The sequence below is a fragment of the Phyllostomus hastatus genome, unplaced genomic scaffold (genome assembly GCF_019186645.2).
Source record: "Phyllostomus hastatus isolate PE091 unplaced genomic scaffold, TTU_PhHast_1.1 phas_contig_17, whole genome shotgun sequence".
In the NCBI taxonomy this organism is placed as follows: domain Eukaryota; kingdom Metazoa; phylum Chordata; class Mammalia; order Chiroptera; family Phyllostomidae; genus Phyllostomus; species Phyllostomus hastatus.
In genome coordinates, this window is record NW_025333664.1 from 40,387,115 (window position 1) to 40,414,166 (window position 27,052).

Consider the following 27,052-nt stretch of genomic DNA (forward strand, 5'->3'; position numbering starts at 1 on the left):
ACTTGCCAGCACTCTCATATCCTTCCAGCTTTACTGAGCTACCATTGTGAGTCTGGGTAGGCGTGGCCCCATGTCATGGAGCCAGTCTTCTTCAAGCTCCCACGCAGACACTGTAACTCGGGGGACCTGCCCCTCCAATTACATCTTGGTGGGGAAGTTACTTCCATTTCCCTGGCTCAGAGCGTGGCCACAGCCATTTAGCATATCTATGTAACCAGTTAAAGGTTATAGATATGTTAAATGACCACACCAGAGGTTAGCTGTAAAGCTGTTGCTATGCAAGACAGTTCTCAATGGCCCTGCTCCATTTGTCCCTTCCCCCAACCCATACCTGTGGAGTGGGGGTGAAGACATCCTAATATTTCCTGAACACCTTGAGTTCTAGACCCCATTTCAAATCTCTACTTGGGGCCCCCCTCTTGGCTGCACCCTGTTACAGCTTCCCTATGTTACATATCCATTTCTAGTATTGTACACAGTGGTCATTTGTCAAACATTGTTTTGAGCATGTTGTGTATGCCATGCATTGTGCTGGACACTAGAACTACTAAAGAAAAATACTGCTCCCTTCCTTAAACATTTCAAAGTGCCTACCAAACTACCAACCACCCATGGGCTATGGGCTTATGGAAGTTTCATGATGAGAATTCATTTGAGGTCTGATAGAGTGATGAGATATTTTGTATGTTTCAGGTGGAAGGTGTAGCTGTTGGGTTCATGAGTGTGTGCTCACGAGTGAACATGCAGCTCCTGCATGAGTGCTTTGACTTGGTGCTCTTCCATGGATTCTGCATCCCACATCCCGATGATGTTTTGGAACTACCACAAGAGCTAAGTGTTCAAGGAAGTCAAGGTACAGGGGCTATCGTGGGAACATATCAGGAATTAAATCCATACCTTATATACAACCGTGTTTCTTACTAAGTGATGGGACTAATTTTATATCTCCTTCTCAAATTCTCTTTAAGGTGTAGTTTTCATGCTTAATCAAGTCCTTGTGCACATATCTATGAGCTCAGATAGCCTAAATTTTTAGTTTAGTTAGACGTAGAGGCCTTTCAGCTTAAGGTTTTCTAAAATCAGATATCTGCCTTTAGAATGTTTATGATGATATAATTGGTAGTATTTCAGGCTTTTATACACACAAACACACAACACATGCAAGTGCAATTATAATAAGTAAATTTTTCAAGTCAGTCTCCCAAGAAGTTCTGTAGGCCTTTTTAATCCTGTGAGTTAGTGCTTCTGTGAGGGTGTCTTTAGCAAATGATTATGCATGCTGGTTTATTGCAAGTAGTCATTTTTAACGTGCTTAACTTATTTCTAGCCATATAATATAACAGAATTGATTTTTAAAACATTGTCTGTATCAGGATTTTCACCAACTGAAATTAGATAATCTCAAACTTTGATATTTTACAATAGTTTAATGCGGTCTTATTGTGTCCCTGGGTATCTTTGCAGTTAAATGTCTTGGTTGTTAAATCAGACAGATGCAGGCAAGGTATGTTAGTTCATTTATCTAAACCTGGTTTTTTTTGTTGTTATTGTTTTCATTTTTAGGATAGAAACAATAGTAATATCTTACACATAAGGGAATTGTGAAGTTTCACTGGGGTTACTCATTCAAGGGCTTTATTCTAGTGCTCAATAAATGTAGGTCTTCTTTGTTACCAATTCTTTGTGATTGGCCTTTCACTTACTTGAGTCTTCCCAGGTTAAAATAAGGGCATTTTGAATTATTCTACTTTCTCGTTTCTGCAAGATTATATATCAAGATTGTTCAAAATAGAAAAATGAACACATTGAGTGGTGGCAAATTTCTTGTTCATGTAAACAATGGCAAGTGTCATTATCACCTGGACAGGAAACCAAGTGCATGGATATTCAGAGTTCATCCGAATGTTCACTTATTACACAGAACTACACAGCAGAGCCATAGACGAAGAGGTGTGTCCTTTTTGTACTAATGACTGTATGAGGTCTGTCCAGAAGGTATCCAGCTATGTAACATGAAAAGTAGAGACATTTATTGAAGAAGATACAAGAAACATTGTACATAAGACAATGGCATCTCAGTCCCCTTCAAAATATGCACCTTGGGACCTCCCAGCTGCCATCAGCTACCCCATCATATTTTCCTGAATCTCACTGACAGTCTGAAATCTCTTCATTTTTAAAGGTGATTTTAGTTTTGGGAAAAGCCAGAAGTCGCAGGGCACCATATCTAGGCTGTAGGGTATCTGAGTCACCTGGATGATTTGATATTTTGCCAAAAAATTCTGCAAGCCATGATGCATAAGCAGCCGCTTTGTTGTGATGAAGCTGCCAGTCACCAATCGCCCATAGCTACATCCTTCTGAATCATCCAAATAGGGTCCTCAGAGGAATGTTCAAACTTAACACAAAGTTTGATGCATATTCATTGCTCTGGGTGCTCAGTCATTTTGAATGTGATGGCTACACAGTACACATGCTCACTCAATGGTATTTACCACCCCCACTGACTAGTACAGTAAAGTCGTCACTATATTGTGCATGCACATTCTAGTCCACTCCCCTTGGCTGCCAGGTTACATCGATGTCATGCAAACCATTCTCATCACATTAACAATGGCTCAACTTTTTCTGGACAGACCTTGTACTTGTACTCTTCCCAAAAGAGAGATTAAAGGTCATTATTTTTTGATAGTGAAGGCTGACTCACCCATGCTTCTTAGCAAAGAGATATTGCAGTGTACTGAAGGAAATTTTCAGCATGAGACAATCTTCAGTCATAAGTTACCACTGTCATTTTCAAATGTGTAAATATTCTTAGTGGAGGTGGCATTAAATAGGTTTTATGACTCATCTCCTTCATGTATAAAATGGAGATAAAAAGTAGTATTTAAGCCAAAGAGTTATTGGGAAGATTAAATGTTAGAATCTATATGATATGCTTAGTCCAGTACCAAGCACAGAGTAAATCCTGAAAAAACTTAAGCGGTTTATCTTCCCCTTGTGACTGTTGTTATTAAAAACAAGTTGAAAATATATAGTCTTTTCCTGTGTGTTCCGGAGTAGCTCTGAGGCTACTCATGTTCCATATACATTGAATGAAAAAATCCTATTTTACAAACTTTATGGGGAGAAAAGAATTTAAAATTGAGACTTAAAAACACACATAATCTAGTATATCCCTATTTAGTGAATGCACACAGAGGTATGGAAGCTGAAAGAAGTCCTATATCTCTCTACAGCCCTTAATACTTTTACTTAAAATCAGTTATCTCAGATAGGATGGTAAGTAAAGGAAATAGGAAAACTTGTGTTATCTTCCATGCCTTGTTATTTTTGAAAATCCAGCTTTACGTTCTCTGATACAAAGATGATTAAGGCATTTTTACCAGGGAGTACTATTGTAGACTACCAAATAACTCAGGGATGGATTCACAAATAATCAAGAGCTTATTATATCTAAGGAAAGAGTCATCAACACATTTTGCTGTCATCTTCTTATCAACAACAAAGAATGAGGCTCCAGAGAAGATTCTAAATGTGCTATGATCTACTTTTCTTTTTTTTGATGAAAGCCTCAAGTTAAAGGAAATATAATTTCTCTAAAATATGAACTAAAATTCTTGTTTCAGATGGACACACACAATTGTGCCTTATACTTTGTATTTTGTTTATTGCTTTCTACTTTTCAAAGGATTTTCATGTATATTATCTCATTTTGTTCCCATAACTTGATGTAGGAGAGCTAGGATAGGTGATATAGTGTCTTTTTAACACCTGCTCGAGCTCATTCAAAATTTAAAGCTCATCAGGAGCTGACCCAACAACCAGACCCATCCCTCTCTGCTTGGCAAGGTGACTTTATCTTGGATGGCTTTGACTGAAAACTCCAGTGGGGATTCTGCTACACTAGATACATGATTAGTTTTTTCACTTCAACAAGTTATTTGAGTTACCACTTTAATGAGTTCTCAGTGGCATGCCCATATCCCTGAGACCATCACTAAACTGGTTCCATGCTGGGGGCTGTCCCTGTCCTGGCATAGTCTGGGACCTTTCATGTGTCAGGTGACCTCCAGGCTCTTGACTCATGCAGGAAAGGTTTCGAGAAATTTGGAGGAAGAATGAAAGCAAGTTTTATTCAGGCAAACACAGAGATAACAGGGAACGCGCGCTGTTTTGAAAGAAGTGAGAGTTTGTTTTCAAGTGGACACAGGCCAACTCGTGAATCAGTTGTGCACACAGTCAATTCCTGGCAGTTTATGTGATCCCGGTTTTTGAATTTTGTGGTGCCAAATACTCTCTCTGACTTCGGGAGGGGATCTTATTCCTAATATGATCCATTCTTCTGAAAGTGTCATGGTGTTCGCTTCCTTGGGACTCCCCTTAACTTGTGGTGTCACTTTTCATTACAATGATGGTATAATGAGCTTTCAGGTTGGCCTCTGGTTAATTTTTCTTCCATCTTGGAATGATCTAGTTTTAACTAGTTCTTGTTGTTTTTGACTTCTGCGACCATCCCAGGGGTTTCCTGCCACAACTGTTTCCTTTGATAGTGCATGGAGGTGGGGGCCCTGATGAGAGGACCTAGTAGTTTACTGGCCTGTGAAGTTTGTTCCTATTTCTTCACTCCACTTATTGGGAGTTATCCCTAACTTCTTTCTATCCTGACTTAAGACTGTTTTGTGTGTGTGTGCTCTGAGCAAATTCCTTCTGCTAGAATCTTCACCTCTGTGTTTGCAGGATCTGCCCTATGCTAGAGACAGGCCAGAAGTTCCAGGAACAGTCTTTGTTTCCCTGTCTCACATCACTGCTCCCTTACTGCTATGTTCTTTATCATTTCCCAAATAAATGGTTGAACTCGAGTTCTTGACTGCACTCCTGCTTCTCAGGGAACCCTCACCAAGACACTGCTGTTCTAGTTTTTTCCCCACCCTCTGTGAAAACATTTATACACAACTCATAGCAGTCAGCATATAAACACCAGCTCCCTCACCCTTCACGCAGGGTTACTGGGAAACATTAGTTTTCTGCTGCTTCCCAGAGTTCTTCTGTAGAATTAAGTTCCAGCTGTCCAGCTGGTAATCTGTATAATTGCCTGTGTAGATAGCTAAATATTAATAAAAGAGAAGGGAGCAAAACTGGCTAAGCTTAATTAGGTTGGAAACTGCAGTTTGACACACCCCAGGGGTAACTGCTCTGCCAACAGGATTAACACTCCTCCGTCTTTCTGTTTAGGGAGGAAGGACTGGCTTTCCAATCTCCCTGAGGTACAACTAGTTTATTCACCCTGATTATGGAGGGGCGGAGGAATAAATAACAAAGGGGAAATTCTTCTGCTGGGCATTTGAGCAGTAGAAACCAGACGATGCAACAGAACTTTGGGACATGTGCAATAGAAGCCAAGATGGCAACCATAATGGGAAGGAATCTAGGCTGGGAAAAGGATTGGATTGGGTTCTGGTCATCCAGAACCCTGGATGATCTAGGAATTGGATTGGTTAAGGGGAGAGCCCAGCTCAAGCCTGTGGTGGTTTCGGAAAGAGATTGGTCATCTTGAAAGCCTGAGGTAATATAATCAACGCTTAACAAAAGCCTCTCTTCATGACATGCATTTATTTGCCAGTTCATTCATGCATTCTTACCTGTGGCAGTCATGTGGACCCAACAGACTCTGCTCCCAGCAGACTCCATGTGAGGGTCTGGGTACCACAGTGCAGCACTAGCTGGAGAATACCCAGGAACAGAGACTAAGTTAGCTGGATAGGTTCAGAGACTAAACTGGACTAAGCTTTGGCGTGGACTGAATGATGGCACAGAACCTCTGGATGATGGCTCTTCCTGACTTGATGAAGACAAGGCTGGACTTCTTCCTCAGTGGGACAAAGCTCAACCACTTGGCCATGGATGAGAGAGTTTCTGGGCACCTGGGGACAGTCCTTTGTGTTTGCTCCAGTTTCAATAAATCTTACCACTACATCTCATTCTCTCATGCAAGATTCTGGAAGTGCTTTTCTTGTGATGCTGCAAGAACCCCATTTCCACAGGCAACTTAATGGCACATACTTTATTAGCTGCTTCCTTCCCTTTCTCTATTCCTCATCACCCTCCTGGTGCTTCCTGGAATCATCTCTTAAATAAACTGCCTTCTCTGAAATCCTTGACTCAGGGTATGGGCTTTTCCCACCAGCTATGAATCTTGGAATTTCACATCAGCCTCAACCCTTCCAAGCAGAATAATGTCCTAGCTCTACATTCTTAAGCTAATACAGTGGCATTGCTTTAGTTATTTATGTGCATTCCAGTCAGCCTGGGGCCTTCAGCTTGTCAGCCATATCAGAAGTTAACATCGAATCTAAGAAGTTTAACTATGTATATGCAATTGGCATTTTACTCGACTAATTTGTGTATGTTTTAATTTTTTAGTCATCCATTTTGGATATACAACATCACACACACTTGTAAATTTTGGTTTTTAATGACTAAATCTTGGGAATAAACTGAGACCAGTGGGAACAATGTCTGAGGATGCAGATTTTGTCCTAGTATAAGGAAAATCTAACAAAAGTTTATATTTTTATTTAGTGGAGTACCTAATTAAGAAGTAGCAAGTTCTCTGAATATTGGAAGAATTCGTAAAGAAATAGATGCTGAGTCTCTGAACACATATCAGAATACTTCATATGCCAGGCAGTATGAATATATTCCTTCAGTGACAATAGAATGGCTCAAAACAATATGTTTTTTTCCTGATAGGCCCCACCACTGGCCCTGGTCAGCCTTTGCAAATCAAGCTGTGTCTTTTATTCACTGCATTGTCACAATAAAGACTTTGGAAACAAAATTGAGCTAGCAATTTTCTTGATGATGCATAGGCAAAATAGGGCACAGACTCTGTTTCTACAGCTTTATTGGCATTGCCACAATTTTTAGTTAAAATAAAAAAAAATAGAAACAAGCCAAAACCAAAACTTTTGTTTGTCATGTAGGTTGGTATGACCTGGGGAGCAGGAGTCTGTTTTAAATGAGTCCTGCCTGCAAGATTCAGATCTGTGAATCTCATTATATACCTGGGGCTTACCATACAGAATCTCTGTGGAACTTAATGTGCCATTGGTAGGGAGAAATACAATTTTATATAACAGAATTGTGGGCTTTCAAATGAATAACCAATGTAGCCCCTTACAGCCAACTCATGCTGGAGAAGTGCTGCTTAGTATACATTTAAAAGACCCTTCAAAATATAATTTTCATATAATCTTCACATAAAACATGGCAATGTTTCCTTTTAAATTAAAAAAATATCACTTATTGTTATGAAGTGTTTCTTTACATCTTAAGTTTCTTTCCATTGAACTTACATTTGCTTCTGGCCTCAGATTCTCTCCTTCGTATGGGAAGGAAACATCTGGAATCACTCTGCTTGTGCCAAATCTAAGAAACAATGGCTAAATCAAGTCTTACTTATTGTTTATCAATAAAATATAGGACAAGTCTTTTAGCCTCTCTTCATGCCTAGTTGCCTTCTATTTTACCTTATTCTTCTTTTAACATGGATTCCAAGTGTGGATGAAACACTCGTCTACAGAGAATAGCAGTGTTTCTGCCAAAATATTTTCATTATTTATCTCAGGACATCTATTTTAATGTGCAGTATTGTCTACAGTTATTTAACCAGTGACCCACTAGGGCTCTGTATAAGGTTGTTTGGGCTGTCATAACAGAGTACCACAGACTGGGGAACTTAAACAATGGATATTTATTTTCTCATAGTTCTGAGGGCTGAAGTCAGAGATCAGGTTGTTGACAGGGTTGATTTCTTCTGAGGACTCTCTGTGGCTTCTAGGTTGCTGCTTCTCCCAGTGTCTTCATGTGGTCTTTCCTCTGTCCCTGTCCCATTTCCTAATCTCCTCCTAGTGCAGATAAAGTCTTCTTTTTTTTTACTTTTAATCATTGTTCAAGTACAGTTTTCTCCCTTTTACTCCCATTCCAGCCCAGATAAAGTCTTTTTGCATTAGGGCTCACATATAAGACAGCATTTTTTTTTTACTATAACTGTGCCATTTTATTGTATTTTTTCCATTACCATTTATTCACCTTATTCTCTCTTCTATCTATACCACCCTCCTCACCCTCCACAATAACCATACTGTTGTCTGTGTCCGTGAGTCTTTTTTCTTTTTCACTCAATCCCTCAACCCCCAAATGTCTTCTACCCAAATCCATCAGCCTACTATCTATCTATGAGCCAGTCTCTGCTTTGCTGGTTAGTTCACTTTGTTCATTGGATTCCACATATGAGTGAAATCATATGGTGTTTGTTTTTCTCTGATTGGCTTACTTCCCTTAGCATAATTTTCTCCAGGACTATCCATGCTGCCACAAAGGGTAAAATTTTCTTCTTTTTCATGCCTGAGTAGTATTCCATTGTGTAAACCTCCCATAACTGTTTTATCCACTCATCTACTAATGGACATTCCAGCTGCTTCCAAATCTTGACTATTGTAAATAATGCAGCAGTGAATACAGGAGTGCTATGTTCTGTCATATTGGTGTTTTGGGTTTCTTTGAATAAATTCCCAAAAGTGGAAAGGTGGTTCCATATTTAATTTTTTTTATCCTTAACTGAGGACATTTTTTTCATTTGATTTTTTTAGAGAGAGAGGAAGGGAAAGAGAGTGACATTGATGTGAGAGAAAAGCATTGATCAATTGCTTCCACATGCATCCAGACCAGGTATCCACGCTGGGACTGGAGATAGAATGCATCTGGATTGGGGGTCATTCATGACTGCACTGAACCACAATTGAACCTGCAGCCTACGTATGTGCCCTGACCAGGAATTGAACCAACAAGCTTTCAGTTATGGGACAATGCTTCAACCATCTGAGCCATACCAGCTAGGACCCAATTTTAGGGGGGTTTTTTGTTGTTTGTTTGTTTTTTTAGATTTTATTTATTTATTTTTAGAGAGGGAAGGGAGGGAGAAAGAGAGAGAGAGAGAGAGAAACATCAATGTGTGGTTGCTGGGGGCCGTGGCCTGCAACCCAGGCATGTGCCCTGACTGGGAATCGAACATGCGACACTTTGGTTCGTAGCCCACACTCAGTCCACTGAGCTACACCAGCCAGGGCTCAATTTTAGTTTTTTGAGGTAACACCATACTGCTTTTCACAGTAGCAGGATACCAAATTAATATCCAGAAATCACTTGCATTTTTATATACCATTGAGCTGTCAGAAAGAAAAATTAAGAAAATAATTCCATTCACAATGGCTTCAAAAAGAATAAAATACCTAGGAATAAACCTAACCATGACTGTAAAAGACCTATACTCAGAAAATTATAAGACACTGAAGAAAGAAATTGAAGGAGATACAAATAAGTACAAGTACATACCATGTTCATGGATAGGACAAATTTGCATCATTAAAATGTCCATACTACACAAAGCAATCTATAGATTCAATGCAACTTCATGAAGATACCAATGACATATTTCACAGAACTGAAGCAAATATTTTAAAAATCTATATGGAATCACAAAAGGCCCTACATAGCAACAGTGATCCCAAGAAAGAAGAACAAAATTGGAGGAATCATGCTAACTAATATTAAACTGTACTATAAGGCCATTGTAATGAAAAAGACATGGTACTGGCATAGAAATAGACATATAGATCAATGGAACAGAATAGAGAGCCCAGATATAAACCCACACCTTTATAGTCAATTAATATTTGACAGGAAGTGAGCACATACAATGGGCTAAAAATAATTTATTCAATAAATGGTGTTGGGAAAATTGGACAGATACTTCCAGAAAAATGAAACTAAACCACCTTCTTATACCACAAACAAGAAAAAGTTCAAATGGATTAAAGACTTAAATGTTAGACCTGAGACCATAAAAATCCTAGAAGAAAATAGGCAGTAAAATCTCAGACATTGCTCATTGCAATATTTTTTCTGATCTATCATCTCAGGCAAGGGAAATAAAAATTTAAAAAATGACAACCTACTGAATGGGAGAACATATTTGCAGATATATCTGATAAGGGGTTAATATCTAAAATTTATAAAGAACTTGTAAAACTCAATACCAGAAAAAAAGAAGACATCATTTTAGTGTAATTATCTCTTTAAAGGCTTTATCTCTAAATGTAATCACATTCTGATATACTAGGTGTTGGGACCTAAACAAATGAATTTTGTGGGGATACAATTCAGCCTATAACATCCTAAGGTCCTGTGTCAATTATTCTCTGGAGCCTTGGGGCCAAGGCTGCAAGGCTATGGCAATAATGCAGGTAATGGTAACAAATTCTACTCTATTTAATACTCATACAAAGCATAGTATACTCCCATAATTGTTACAATTTGGATTTTGTCTTTTTTCAAAGTGCTAATTGCCTCATTTGTATAGGAAGGTCTAAAATTTCACTCTTCCAAAATTATATACTGTTGTTAACCTTGGTTCTATAGAATTAACTAATGCTTTGCTAGCGATGTTGACAAAACAAGTTAATACCAGACCTATGCCCAGACTGAGATAATTCTCAAAAAGGTTAACACTGGAAACTCTTATGGGGCTTCTCAGGGTGGAGCCCTTGGGCTGGTAACTATACCAGGAAGGAGATGATCCAGATTTGAAGACCAGGATTGTTGTTAGGGTCACTGCCCCAAAGCTATCTTAATAAGCCTTTTGATTATTTAACAAAACCTGTTGCTGAAAATGGTTTCTAAACCCTTTTAAATGCCTTTAAAGAACTACAGCATCGCCTTTGCCAGTGAGGCTCAGCTGGTTGGAACTTTGTCCCATAACTGGGAGGTTGTGGGTTCAATTACAGGTCAGGGCAACATACCTAGGTTGCAGGTTCCATCCCTGGCACAAGTGTGGATGAGACACAATCAATCAATCCTTCTCTAGCATGGATGTGTCTCTCTTTCCCTTCTTATCTCCCTTACCTCTTCTCTAAAAAGCAACAAGAAAATGTCCTCAGGTTTGTTTCACAATGGTAGAAATACAAATGCATTTGTATATAGCGCTTTGACATCTTTGAAAGAAAAGTAGCTTTATTTATATTCACTACAATCATTATTTGCTGGAATTATTTTCTCAGTAGGCAATGTCTCTTTTGCCCATATTTATAAAGCAGTGGAGAAGGCATTTAGTGAATTTCAAGAGTGTATTTAATTATGAAACACATCTAGTATATTCACATGTAAATAGCCCTTTTATTTGTTCTCTTTGGTGACCTCTCTTCTTTTGGGCATAGGTCACTGTTTGTTATGGTTTTCCATTTCCAAATGGGAGGCTGAATGATAATAATGAAAGATTATGTAAAAAATCCATATTGAAAATAATGGTAATATGTCACTTGTGTTGCTGGATAATTATAGTAATTTGCTTTTTACACTATATGGAGTCAGGAGTTAGTTACTAGAAAACAGGGTGATAGGGGTGATTTAGGGGATTTTCCTCCCAACAGGCTGTTTGATCCTGCTGACTTTTCTCTTGAAAATCAATTGCTTGCTAGCAAATACTCTTTATTTTCCCCTGATTAAATCGGCTGTCTGTGGACTGCACCCACTACATTGAGGTCACTGTGGGTTCTGTGTCTGTTTACACAAGGTTTGTGAGACTCTTAAAATATCATGGACCTACCTAATTTAATCTGAGTGAAGCAACCAAGGAAGCAATTACTAAAAATCATAGTCTTTGCACATGGCAATGAAGAAAAATGTATTAATTCTAAGCCCAACATGAGGCCAGTTATTTTACTCCTGAATTGTAAGCCTTTTCTACACTGCAGATTTCTCTGGCTTTTGGTGTTTTCACACTTTATTTAATACTTCATGAAGTAGACAGTGTCCTTTTGGAGAACTGCAAGGTTGGGTGAAAAGGAACAAGGAATTGAGTATAAAGCCCAGAGTCTGTTTAGCATTTGGAGATTGGCTGTCTGGATATAGAGCATTTCTGGTCAAGTGGAACATATACAGGGACACAGAAGTTAGATCTAACTCTCCATTTGCTGATGTGGCATCCCAAGGGGAATAGCTCTATACTGGGCCTAAAAAGTTATTTCAAAATAAGTATGATTTTTAAAATATAATTTATATTTATATACATATATATATACACACATACATATTTTTCACAAAACTAGCTATACAAAAATATTATTTATAATAAATGTGGGAAAATACTTAGCTTCCATAAAACTAAAAAGTGCATTAAAACCTAAGATCTATTTCTCCCCCTTTTTGCCTCCTAAGTTATAAATATGTGTTGTAATTAAGAGCTCTGGGCCACTGGCTAACTCAGAGTTTCAGACAGCTGTGAAGGTTGGCTGATTCAACATTCTGGAACACAATTTAGAAATGATTATCAGAACCTATTAAATGTTAATATTCTTTCATCTCAACTGTAGCAAATCCGAGAAAATAACCTTAAACCTATAAAAATGTACATATTCAAGACTATTCATTAAGCTAAATCATAACACTAAAATGAACAAACAAAATATATCCAAATAAATAAACTGAAAAATAAAAAATTTCCCTCAAGAGAGGCACTGACAAATTTGTAAGTATCCACTAGAGAGAAATGCTGTAGCCTATTAAAAAGTTATCAGTAGTGAAGGGAAATGGTTATGATATAACCTTATGTGAAAAAAATCCATGCCAAATGAATTGAAAGGCAATGAAGGTAAACTACCTAAGAAACATGTGCTATGAAGAGTACTAGGAGGTAATGATTTAAAACAACAAAATTGACTGAGTCACAGAAATTTCACCAAAGCAATGCTTTTTAAAAATTTCCCTTCTCTTCTTTAAAATGTGAAAATGATTTAAATTTACAGACAAGTTACAGGTACTTTCTTCTTCCTAAACCATTTGATAGTAAATTACCAAGTCACTGATAAATACTTGAGTGTTTCCTACAGAGCAACAATCTGCTTTACAACCTCAAACATCCATCAAAATCAAATAATTAAGTTGAATATGTCACTACTATTTAATCCACAGACCTCAGTTAGGTTTCCCCATTTGTCCCATTAATGTCCTTCACAGCAAAAAGATATAGTCCATAATGACAAACTTCACTTACTTATCATATTGTCTTTCATTTTAGAACAGTTCCTCACTCTTTCCTTAACTTTCATGACCTAATCACTTTGAAGATTATGGGCCCATATTTTTTCAGAATGTACTTCCATTTGTGTTTGTCTGATGTTTCCTCATGATGAAATTCATGTTGTGCACATTTGGCAGAACTATTATAGAAGGGGCTGGGTTCTCACTGTTTCCTCTCTGGTATTACACTTTGCAGTCTGCCTCATTACTAATGAAGTGTATCACTTTGATCACTTGACTAAAGTGACTCTTGTACGTAAAAATTAAAATTATATTAGCTTATCCCAGTCTGTGCAGAGATCTGTAATCAATTTTATTCCTGACCTCTATATTAGGTATACCCTGATTTACTTGGAATTAGCAACTTCAAATTGCCCATCTCGTTTTAACCCCCTTTGAAGTTTCAGCTTTGCTCTGCCTAGCATCCTACCACCAATACTTGCTACTGTAGTTTTCTTGGGTAAGTGACACTCTTGGTTTCTCAGTGAGTCAGCCCTTCTATGCCTGGTCTGGCTACAGCCTCTGGTAATTGCTGCTATACGGTTCATTTCAGGGATGCATTTCCTTACTCTCCTTGTAACCAAAATAGACTTCACCTAAGCAGGCTCTCCTGCCACCTCTAACTAGGATGCTTGTGAACTACATGGACCCAGCTTCCAAGTGCCCACTCTGGAGCTTTGCCTACAATTTCTTCCCTTCTGAAGCAGGTTACACCCCTTTTTTTCTCCTTAAAGTTGTCTTTGCTTCTTATCCTATCATTAAAAAATAAAAGCTTCTTTTGTTGGTTGGTCTTTTCAAAGTACTAGCTAGCTTTTACATTTTCTATCAAGTCTGTGGGCATATTTCTGTTTGAATTTATTAATGTCTCCTTTTATTCCTGTGACCTTCTTTCTCTTAATTTCTTTGGATTTGTTTTGTTCTTCCTATTCTAGTTGCTTAATTAATTTTTTTGTTGTTGTCATTTGATATAAAAGCATTTGTTGGAAAGGAAAACTTGACCAACTCAGGTTGGGGACTTGCAAATTAAGTGACAGTAGACAGATCAACCTGAGAAAAGTTTATGTCTGCAGGAGTACTCCTGTTGGTAACTCACTGAATTACCAGAGGTAAAGTAAAGGTGTATGTATCAGTTTAAAAGGTGTACATGTGTGTGTGTCCATGTTAAGACTTAAGAAAGATAATATGGAAGGTTCTATTGGGTATTATGCCATTGAAATTGCCATGGATGGGATCATACTGGATCACCCAGACTATGTAGTTGAGATTAATGAAGAGGTTACTTTGCCAGACTTAAAAATTTCCCTGGTGACCAAGGGCCAAATAGGGTCAAATGTATTTTCTCAGAACTTCACCATTGTGTCTCAGGAACATTGCTGGTGCTGCAGGAAAAAAATGCAGCTGCATGTCAACTGGGGAGGAGCAGAGATAATGCTTTGCTGAAATTTTATATAGAAGCTTAAATTGGACTTTTTAAAAAGTATATTTTATTGATTATGCTATTACAGTTGTCCCATTATTTTTCTCACCTTTATTCCCCTCTACCCTCTGCCCCCCTACTCCCTTATGTAAATGCCCCCGGCATTTACTCCCTTAGTTCATGTCCATGGGTCACACTTATAAGTTCTTTGGCTTCTCTATTTCCCGTACTATTCTTAACTTCCCCCTGTCTATTTTGTACCTACCATTTATGCTACTTATTCCCTGTACCTTTTCCACCATTCCCACCCTCAACCTCTGCTGATAACCCTCCATGTAGTCTCCATTCCTGTGATTCTGTTCCTGTTCTAGTTGTTTGCTTAGTTTTTGGTTTTTAGGTTCAGTTATTGATAGTTGTGAGTTTGTTGTCATTTTACTGTTCGTAGTTTTGATCTTCTTTTCCTTAGATAAGTCCCTTTAACGTTTCATATTGTAAGGGCTTGATTATGAAGACCTTTTAACTTGACCTTATCTGGGAAGCACTTTATCTACCCTTCCATTCCAATGATAGCTCTGCTGGATAGAGTAATCTTAGATGTAGATCTTTGCCTTTCATGACTTCAAATACTTCTTTCCAGCCCCTTCTTGCCTGTAAGGTTTCTTTTAAGAAATCAGATGATATTTTTATGGGCACTCCTTTGTAGGTAACTGTCTCCTTTTCTCTTGCTGCTTTTAAAATTCTCCTCTTCTCCTTAATTTTGGGTAGTGTAATTATGATGTGCCTTGGTATGTGCTTCCTTGGATCCAACTTATTTGGTACTCTCTGAGCTTCCTGGATTGCCTGCTTATATTATTCTTAATGCTGACAATTCTGAAGTCATACCTGCTTTTATTAAATGAATAATACCAAACTAGTTATATTCATTGAAGATTTATCGAAGTCACATGAATTTGAAAAACATTTGAGTTGGCACCTATATTTCTCGGAGTTTGGGGAACATGTAATTTATGTAAGCACCAATGTTCCTCTAACAATTAGAATAAAGTTCCTTTAAGGGTTTTTATAAATTTAATTTAGTAATACCATCCAGAGGTAGACTTATATGTCTGTATGTATATATATATAACATGTGTGTATATAACATACATACCTAAAGACAGGCACTAATAGGGACATTGTAGCTTTCATTGTAAAACTTTCACCATGAGTCAGGCATAAATACATGAATAGAAAACTCACTAATTTATATAAGAATTGGTTCTTGTCTTTGTCCCAACTTATAATTTTATCTGAATTGTTTATCTTATAGATGGAACAAGTTAAGGTTACCCTACTCAATTTGGTACATGTGGTTTTAACAATACTTGTGGACAGTGTTGGGTTGGACAGGATATGAAAGGGTTAATGCCCTCCGCAGGAGCCAAACAAAGAAAACTGCAAGCTAAGCTACCGCCAAAATCTTCCTGGCAACAAGTGCCTAAGCAGTCAGCCATTCTCAGTCTGCCACGGAGACTACAGCACCCAATCTGCATAAAACACAACAAGCCCACCCCACCCAGATGTATAAAAAATCCCCCCCACTCTACCCTGGGCACGATATCTCTGGCCCCCCTACTCTGGACCAGAGAACCTTGCCTGGAAGTGCAATCCCAATAAAATCCTGTTTTTGTCCCCTCTGTGGCTGATTTGACTTTCTTCTTCAGTGGAAAAACCTTACAGACAAGACTTTTAAGATCTTTTTTTATTCCAACATATAATCTATGGGTGTTATGGACTAGATTTTAGGTGAGGGACTGAGGAGTCATGAAGCAGCTGTCTGTTTCTAAAGCTTCTCTGAGTAGATAAAATATTCAGTCTGTTTTCCAATTAGCCTTATTTTTTCCTTTTCAGAGTCAGGTGATTGCTTTTAGGAATCCCCAAGTCTCTGAGAGCCCCAATGTGGGATTCCATGGGACCTAAAATTAGTAAAGTCATGCCAAGAAGAATGGAAGTGGAAAGAGTTAACACCAGAGTGGTGGAGCATATTGTCAGTTTGAGAAGGGAGGTTTCAGTCAACTGAGAAATTCCCATGGGGAAAGCATGATGGAATAGGAAGAACAGAGGGACCTTGAAACAAAAAGCCAAGAAGAATACGATGTCCAGAAGTTGGAGTGAATCATGACATGAAACAAAGAGCCAGGAAGAATTGCGAGCCCAAACAAAGAAGCCCGAGGTTCTAACTTAGCTTTAGTAAGTGTAACATTTTAAATGTGATCAAACCATTAACCATGGATGCAAAAGGCAGCCTCAAAGAGAGCACAGAAGATGCATTCTTCATACCCAAAGGTAGCCAAGGAGAAAGAAAGGAAGGACCTTTGTTGCCACAGGCAATAAAAATAGTGCCTTACTTATGTCTCTGATCTCCCACAAAAGCCACTTTGTATCAGAGGCCTGCTAATCTGTGACTCTGGGCCAAAGAAGGAAATTGATATAAACATGATTATAGGCTGAGACCCTTTAGGCTTTAGATTTAGATGAACCCCTAGAGAACTGGTAATAGTTGGTTGTAAAGTGCTACTTGCACACCTTGTGTCTCTGACCCCTGACCTGACACATGACTACCTCCAAGGGCATATCTGACAGTATGCATCCCCTGGCAGGGGGAAAACCAGAGAGAAAACATACTCACTGAATCCAAGCCAAGCTCTCACAAACTGAGATAGAAAGAACCTCATCCACTTCTTACTGGTAACCCACAGCAAAATTTGTCCAAGTGATACAGAACCCCCAGCCTATGCTGTTCTGGAACAGCTATGGGTCTGATTGCCTGCCACCAAGAAGTGTAACTTCCAATGCCAGAGTTTGGTGAAAAGGAAAGGAATTGTTCATTTGAGAGCTATTCAGATTTAGAATAATGGTAGAGTTCTGCCGTTAAGTCCTACTCCTTTTAAAATACCCACAAACACACAGTCCTACCTCCCTTTGCCAAATCAGTCCAGTTTCAGAATATGCCAGTCAGAGGTACCATCTTTTAGTAAAACAGAAGTCCATGACTCAGCATTCCTGGTCCCCATTCAGCATCCCAGGCATCTACCATTAATCCGTGCTTGGCTAGGCAGGTCCTGCAATTCCTAGCACCATCAGCTGTGTTGCCATGTTCTCCAGGCAGGTTTTTCAGCAGTTCTCTTCTTTCTTTCTCCAGCTTTTAATCCAAAACCTGTGGCACCTCCTTATGCACCAGACCTCATGGTAGGCTGGAGGGGGCCCTTCTATACTCTTTCAAATTCCCTCATGGCCTAATTCCCTCATGGTTGCCTGCCCTTCATTTTAAATTCTGACCCAGAGCCTTCTGTGTGACCTCATTTCCAACTCCCACAATGAGCTACATATTTTCCGTCCTCCTGTATTTGCATTTATTCGGCTGCCATCTCCAGTCAGGGCAAGAGTGACTCAGTGATACAGAGGGACTGCTTCTGTGGCTATATCAGGAGTCAGGATATATTCTGAAAGTAACACCTAAACTTTGCCCTGAGGTGGTAGCACAGCTATTATCTTGCCTTTATTATGAAAAGTATCTTAAACTGTATTATCCACTACCCCACCGCCCAACCAAGGGCTATGAGGGCTTTGGGGAGCCCCTCAGTCTATACCCCATTTCATAAGTAGCTGCTGGTTTGGTAATAATCAGAAAATCACAGGTATGTGAGGCCTGCTTGAACAATAAGACTTATAGGACATAAGCCTGTGTGCCGCCCTGTGATTTTCCTTATAACAAACAGCAACACAAAAGACATACAAATGGACAGGACACACTGGCTATCTATAACAAGAGTCACAATACCCAAAGAACTAGTTTTCACCAAAAAGTTTTCTCCTATAAAACTAAATTTTGGAAAATCTCTTTTAGAAAAGACAATGAGAGATTCTTACTACCTTCATTGCACTGGACCCTGAGCAGAGTTTCTGAGCAGAGTAATGTGACTGCTAAGAAAGCTTGCTTTTGTTGGCTTGGTCAGAGGACCCCAGTTCTCCACTACAGTCTCCAGAACAAGCAGGGAAGCCCAACCATCCCACATTCATCACCAAAACTGTTGGGAGCAAAAACTTTTCCTCTGCCAACTGAGGTCTGAGTGGTCAGAGACTTGTGAATTAACTGCCAATAAACAGGTTTATAGAAGAAATATTAATTATGCATGCAGGAATACTCTAGTTATGAGTAACCAGCTGAATAGCCAGAGGTAGAGGTGTATATATCAACTTAACAAAAGGGCTGGGGGGAGTTAGGGATTCCATGGGAAAGTATGGAAGGGTCTAATGGGCTTTTGATCCTAATGGGAAAGGTCAATCTCCTTCCTGGTTGGAAACTTCTCAAGAGCAAGGGGTGGGGCTTAAAGAAGCTGAATTTGCACTTCTAAGTGCTAGGGGTGAGTCTTACCCCAAACAGGAAACTCTGTTGGAAAGGATCCCTGAATGTTGCATTTTGTAGAGTCTCTGCTTAAATTTAGTGTTTCTGTGGCTGCTGACTGTTAAATGTTTTCAGTTTAAAGTAACTTTCATACTACTTTGCTGGGTTGTTAATTCCTTCACATTTAAAACAAGACTTTTTTAGTCAGTCTTGCCTTGTCTGTATTTCAGTCTATTATCAATTAATATATTATTAATGATCTCATTCTCATTGTTATTTTATGAACAATCTGTGGTGGTGAGCTTAATCTCCTCTTTCATGTAAGATTTATTTAGGGTTTCATTTCCAATTAGTGTAATCAGTGTATGTATGTCCTCTTGTCATGAATTTCTAATTTTATTGCATTATGGTTATAAAATATGACATAATTTTTATTTTTGGTTTAAATTGAGGTCTGCTTTTTCATACAGATTGGTATGGCATCAGTTTTTATACATGACCATAGACTTCTAAAAAATGTGCATTCTCTGTTTATAGAGTTCAAATTCTTATTTGGCATTGCTAAATACAACTTACTAATGATATTCAAATTTTCTATGTCTTTATTATTATTGAAGGTAAATTAAAATTTTTTCCTTTATTGTGGTCTCATATATTTCTCCTGGAATTTGTAAAACTTTCGCTTTATGTATTTATATGCTATGCTCTTAGGTGCATGTGGTTTCATGGCAATGAAGTTGTCATTCTTTATATCTTTTATCAACATAAAATGACTGTTTTTGCCCCAAATAATATATTTAGCTTTGAATAGTATTTAATTTGATGGTAATTCTTTCATTTATATGTCACATTGTGTGAGAAGAAATTCTGTAATAAGATACTCTTTTTTTTAAACAAACTATTTGCTGCTCAGAACTTTAATTTTTTTTTTTAAGATTTTATTTATTTTTAGAGATGGAAGGGAGAGAGAAAGAGAGAGAGAGAAACATCAATGTGCAGTTGCTAGGGGCCATGGCCTGCAACCCAGGCATGTGCCCTGACTGGGAATAGAACCTGTGACACTTTGGTTTGCAGCCTGCACTCAATGTAATAAGATATTCTAAACAATGTCCTTCAAGTCTTGGGCATAGATAATTTTGACATGGGATGATGAAGAATGGATCCTAGACGAGTTTACTTAAGCTTCCTACCTCATCTTGTTTTGTCTTTTACATTTAGATCTACCATCCGCATGAAATTGATTTTCATGGATGGTGTGATATAGGAATCAAGTTTCACTTAAAAAACTATAGATATCCAACTGACCAAGCACCACTGATTGAAAAGATCGTCTTTTCCCTTGTTGCAGTGCCACTTTTGTCATAAATCAATTGGCCATGCAATTGTGGGTCGATTATAGCATTCTTTGTTATATTTGTCAATACTCTACTGCCAAAGCCTTATGCTAAATCTCGATATCTTGTAGAACAAGTCTTTCCACCTTATTTTTAAAAATTGACCTTTATCTTCTTAGTTATATGATTTCCCATATAAAATATAGTCAGCTCAAAAATAAGAATAACTTTTGAGATCTTGAATGGGATTGTTTTGAATCTATAGATCAGTTTCAGAGGAACTGGCATATTTACAATACCTTTAAGACTTCTTATATGTGAATATGATATTTTCCTTAATTTATTTATGTCCTCTTTAATTTCTTTTCACATTCTATAGCATTGTGTTTTATTTTTTTTTTCATAAAGGCATTGCACATCTGTTGTTAGATTTATTTTTAGGTATTTGATGTTTTTACACTTTTGGAAACTATCTTTAAACATTTTTGTTTTTAAATTGTTTGTTGCTGTTATGTAGACATACAGCTGAATTAAAAAATATTTGTTATTGTTGTTCAGTTATAGTTGTCCCCATTTTTTACCTTATATCCAAAAGCCTTACTATACTGACATTAATTTTTTTAATTCACCTGTAGAGTTCTGTGGACTTTCTCTATATAATGTAAATTTTTATTTTTTACTTTTCAATCCTTATTCATTTATTTTTTTTTCATATATCAACTACTACAACCTTGAATAGAAGTGTTAGCAGGCATCCTGTGTTATTCTCAATATTAAAAAGAAAGCTCTTAATATATCACCATTAAGGATGACTGAATTCCTGTTATATGAATAAGGATGTTTCTGTACTTCTAGTTTACTAAGAGATTTATCAAGAATGTTAGCATTTTAGTGAACTGAATTTTATAAAATGTCTTTTCTCTATATTTACTGAGATGGTCATATGATTCATGTCTATTGTGTTAATGAGGTGAATTAATTGATTTTCTAACTTTGAAATAAATACTTTATTAATAATAAAGATGATTATTCTTTTTATGCAGTGCTTGATTATTTCTGCTAATGCTTTGTTGAGGATTTTTGCAGCTATGTTTATGAATAATATTGGTCTGTCATTTTCACTTCTTAAAATGTCCTTCCCACATTTGGAAATGAAAGTTATACTGACTTGATAAAATAATTTGTAAGACTTCCAGCCAAGATGGAGGTATATGTAGATACACTGTGCCTCCTTGCACAGCCAAAAAAGGACAACAACAAATTTAAAAACAAAAAAACAACCAAAACTGTCAGAAAATTGAACTGTATGGAAGTCCAATACCAAGGAGTTACAGAAGAAACATTCATCCAGACTGGTAGGAGGGGCAGAGACAGACTCATTGCAAGGCGGCAGCTGGTGGAGTGGGCAGACCCACATTTCTATGGGGATAAACCAGGAGGAAAATATAGGGAGTGAGACAGACTATAAAACACAAGGTTCCAGCATGGGGGAATAAAGCCTCAAAGCCTCTGACTGAAAAAAACTTGTGGGTGTTGGTGTGGCAGAAGAAACTCTCAGCCTCGCAGAAGAGTTCTCTGGAGAGACCCACAGGGTCCTAGAATGTTCCCAAAACCACCCACCTGGGAACCAGCACTATAAGGGCCCAATTTGCTTGTGGGTAGCAGAGGAAATGACTGAAAGCCAGCTGTGAGCCCAGCAAGCAGAATTGTTCCCTTTTGGACACCTCCCCCACATACAGCATCACAACACGGCAATGTGGGTTGCCCCGCCCTGGCAAATACCTCAGGATCCACCCTTTACTAAGTAACAGGTGTGCTATGACAAAAAAAAAAAATGGCCCAAATGAAAGAACAGATCAAAACTCTAGAAAAAATAAAACTAAGTGACAAAGAGATAGCCAACCTATCAGATGCACCACTCAGAACATTGGTAATCAGGATGCTCACAGAAATGGTTGAGTATGGTTGCAAAATAGAAGGAAGAGTGAAGGGTATGAAAAGTTAAATAAAGGAAAATGCACAGGGAACCAACAATGATGGGAAGGAAGCTGGGACTCAAATCAACAGGTTGGAGCAGAAGGAAGAAATAAACATTCAACTGAAACAGAATGAAGAAATACAAGAATTCAAAAAAATAAGGAGAGGCTTAGGAACCTCCAGGACAACCTTAAATGTTCCAACATCCAAATAATAGGGCTGCCAGAAGGAGAAGAGGAAGAGCAAGAAATTGAAAACGTATTTGAAAAAATAATGAAGGAGAACTTCCCCCAATATGGAAAAGGAAATAGAACTTCCAGGAAGTTCAGGAAGCTCAGAAAGTTCCCAAACAGTTGGACCCGAGGAAGCATACACCAAGGCACATCAGCATTAAATTACTCAAGATTAAAGATAGAGAATCTTAAAAGAAGCAAGTGAAAAGGAGACAGTTACTTACACAGGTGTTCCCAAACGACTATCAGTAGATTTCTCAAAAGAGACCTTAAAGGCAAGAAGGTGGCTGGAAAGAACTATTCCAAGTCATGAAAGACAAGGACCTACATCCAAGATAACTCTCTCAAGCAAAGCTATCATTTAGAATGGAAGGGCAAATACAGTACTTCCCAGATAAGGTCAAGTTAAAGGAGTTCATCATCACCAAGCCCTTATTATATGAAATGTTAAAGAGACTTATCTAAAAAAAAGATTATCAAAGCTATGAACAGTAAAATGACAACAAACTCATAACTATCAACAACCATACCTAAAAAAACAAAACCAAACAAACTAAGCAAACAACTAGAACAGGAATAGAATCACAGAAATGAAGATCATATGGAGCATTACCAGTGGGGAGGAGGAGGGGTGAGAATGGGGGAAATGGTACAGGGAATAAGTAGCATAAATATTAGGTACAAAATAGACAGGGGGAGGTTAAAAATAGTATAGGAAATGGAGAAGACAAAGAACTTATATGTATGACCCATGGACATAAACTACCAAATGTGGGGAACATGGGTGGTAGGGGGTTGCAAGGTGGATGGGAATAAAGGGGTGAGGGAATGGGACAACTGTAATAGCATAATCAAAAAATATATTTAAAAAAGACAAGATAGTGGAAATCACCTAATTGGAAGATATAAAATGATTATAATTGAGGGTAGCATAAGGGACCTCTGAGACATCCAGTATACTAACATTCACATCATAGGGGTCCCAGAAAGAGAAGAGAGAAAGGGACAGAAGACCTAATTGAAGAAATAGTGGCTGAAAACTTCCCTAACTTGTCAAAGGAAGCAGATATCCAAATCCAGGACACACAGAGAGTGCCAAACGATATAAACCCAAAGAGACCCACACCAAGGCACATAGTAATTAAAATATTAAAAGGTAAATATAAAGACAGCATCTTAAAAGCAGCAAGAGAAAAACAAGCAGTTACATAGAAGGGAATGTCTATAAGACTATGAGCTGATTTTTCAACAGAAACTTTGCAGACCAGAGGGAATAGCATGACATGTTCAGTGGGATGAAAGGGTAAATCTAAACAAGAATATTCTGCCTGGAAGGCTATCATTGAAAGAAAGATGATGAGTTTCCCAGAAAAGCAAAAGCTAAAGGAATTCATCACCACTAAACCAGCATTATAAGAAATGTTAAAGAGAATTCTTTAAGTGGAAATGAAAGGCTAAAACTACAAATAAAAAATATACCTATGAAAGAAAAATATCTCACTAATTAGGCAAACATAGTAATGTTAGTACACCAACTACTTATAAAGCTAGTATAAAAACAGTTAAAATGGCAATAAGTGCATACCTATCAATAATTACTTTAAATATAAATGGACTAAGTGCTACATTCAAATGACACAGAGTGGCTGAATGGATAAAAAATCAAGATTCACACATATGCTGTTTACAAGAGAGTCCTTTCAGATCCAAAGACACAAAGAGACTAAAAGCAAACAGATTGAAAAAGATATTCCATGTAAACAGAAATGAAAGAAAGCTGGAGTACTAATACTTAGAGAAAATAGACTTCAAAACAAAAACTGGAATAAGACACAAGGGTATGATATAATAATAAAGAAATCGATCCAACAAGAGAATATAACACTTGTAAATACCTATGCAGCCAACATAGAAGCAGCTTAATATGTACATACTGCAAATATTAGCAGACATAATGTGAGAGATTGACAGTTTTACAATAATACTAGGGGATTAAACACCCCACTTATCAATGGATAGATCATCCAGACAAAATCAACAAGGAAATATGGACTTAAGTGATACATTAGACTAGACAGACTTAATAGATACAGAACATTCCATTCCCAAATAGTATGATACACATTGTTAAGTGCATATGAACATTCTCCAGGATAGATAACATGTTAAGCTACAAAACAAATCAATAAATTTAAGAAGATTGAAATCATATCAAGCATCTTTTATAACCATAATGATATGAAACAAGGAAGTAATTTTAAGAGAAAAACTAGAAAGAACACATATGGAGACTGAACAACACAGTGGCAAATAACCAAAGGGTCAATGAAGAAATCAAAGTGGAAATCAAAAAAATACTTTGAGACAAATGAAAATGGGAACAATGTTAACAAAATCAATGGGACACAACAACAGCTGTTTTAAGGGATAAGTTTATAGCAATACAGGCCTAGCTCAAGAAACAAGAAAATCTCAAATAATCTAAACTTACACTTAAATGAAGTAGAAAAAGAAGAACAAACCCCAAAGTTAGTAGAAGAAAGGAAGTAATAAAGACCAGAGCAGAATTAAATGAAATTGAAGTTGGAGAACTCACTCTCCCTAATTTCAAACTATACTACAAAGCTATAGTAATCAAAACAGTGTGGTACTGGCAAAAAAAACAGACACATAGGTCAATGGAACCAAATAAAAAGCCCAGAATTAAACACACACTTAAATAATCAATTAAATTTACAACACAGGAGGCAAGAATATACAAGTAAAGGCTTCAATAAATGGTGTTGGTAAAATCTGACAGCTACATGCAAAAACAAACAAACAAACAAAAAACCCTGGACCACTTCCTTACACCATATACAAAAATAAACTCAGAAGAGATTAAAGACTTAAATTTAAGACCTAAAACTATAAAATTCCTAGAAAAAAAATATTGGCAGTTAAACTTTTTGCTATTGGTCTTAGAAATATACTTTTGGATAAATCTTCCCAGGCAAGGTAAAAAAAATAAAATATAAACAAATGGGACTACATTAAACCAAAACTCTTTTGCACAATGAAGGAAACCAACCATCAACAAAACAAAAAGGCAACCTTTTGTTGATGAATGGGAAAAGATATTTGCAAATAATATATCTGATAAAGGGTTGATATCCAAATTATATAAAGTACTTAATAAAATTCAGCGTAAAGAAATCCCATTAAAAATGGGCAGAAAACCTGAATAAACATTTCTTCAAGGAAGACATACAGATGGTGAACAAATGCATGACTAGATACTCAACGTCACTAATCATCAGGGAAATGGAAGTAAAATCCAAAATGAGATATCATTTCACACCTGTTAGAATGGCTGTCACCAAAAAGACAAGAAAGAATTAAAGATGTTAAAGGGACCAAAATCCTTACACCCTGAAGCTGCTTTTTGGGATATTAATTTTAAGCTGTTTATTGAGAAACAAAGGACTCAGAACCTTTACCCCCTTGCTTCAGGAAGGAGAACTTGGGGTGCTGCCTTAGTCTAATTTAAATTAAGTATGGTAAATAGATAGCTTCAGGCAGGTGCCTGTTAGCTGGACACCCCCTGTGTCTCATTGTTTTGGAGTCACCTAGCAAGGATTTTCCTGCCAAATGTGTTAGCTCTTCCTCAGCTACCTGTAGATCACTTCTGAAATCCAATTCCCATTCCCTCCTTTATCCTTTTTCCCTATGTTCTCACTTCTAAAATCTAATCTCCATTCTGTCTTTTATCCTTTTTCCAAAATGTTTTATATACCCAATGTTGTCTCACTGTCTTTGGAATTTTTTTGGATTTATCATGTATATGTGAATTCCCTGTGCACGTGTATTAAACTTTGATTTTCTCCTGTTAATCTATTCGTTGATTTGGTTATTAGCCCAGCTGGAAGAACTGAGAAAGTAGGAGGTAAAGTATTAATATTTTTTAGTCCCCGCAATGTGAATAAAAGGGAACCCCTGCACACTGTTAATGGGATTGTAAATAGGTACAGCCACTATGGAAAACAGTGCAGAGGTTCTAAAAAAAAGTTTAAAATAGAACTACCATACAATTGAACATTTCAGTTTTGGCCATTTATCAGAAGAAAATATACATATATATGAGTCGATCCAGAGATAGTCCAATCATTGTTAATATAGTGAAAATGGTTTGCACAACATCAGTATAACCTGGCAGCCAAGTAGAGTGGACTGGAATGTGCATGCATGAACAATGATGACTTCACTGTACTAGTCAGTGGGGATGGTAGATGCCGTTGAATGAGCATATGTACTGTGTGGCTGTCACATTCAAAATGACTGAGGAAGAAGAGCAACAAATCTATATCAAATTTTCTATTTAGCTTGTATGTCATCTATACACTATTTAAAAAGAACTTTATATTCCAGAGTATTTTTAAAAAGATAAACCACTAGCAAGATTGTTTGAGAGAATAGAAATAATCAAGGTCAAGAATTATGAAAAAGAAAGCATCACTATGGAGCTTATGAACATTAAAAGTATAATAAGAGAAAGTGAAGAACAGCTTCAACTTTATCCTAATGCATTTGA

General features: G+C 37.4%; 1 protein-coding gene across 1 annotated transcript in view; it reads left to right on the plus strand.

Annotated features, from left to right (window-relative positions):
• The window catches only part of CFAP61 (cilia and flagella associated protein 61), a 418,587-nt gene that overhangs the window by 128,568 nt on the left and 262,967 nt on the right, over positions 1-27,052 (plus strand). The window contains exon 8 of the mRNA XM_045833360.1: positions 694-853. Within this exon, the coding sequence (XP_045689316.1) occupies positions 694-853 (160 nt within the window). The remainder of the gene's footprint in view (positions 1-693; positions 854-27,052) is intronic.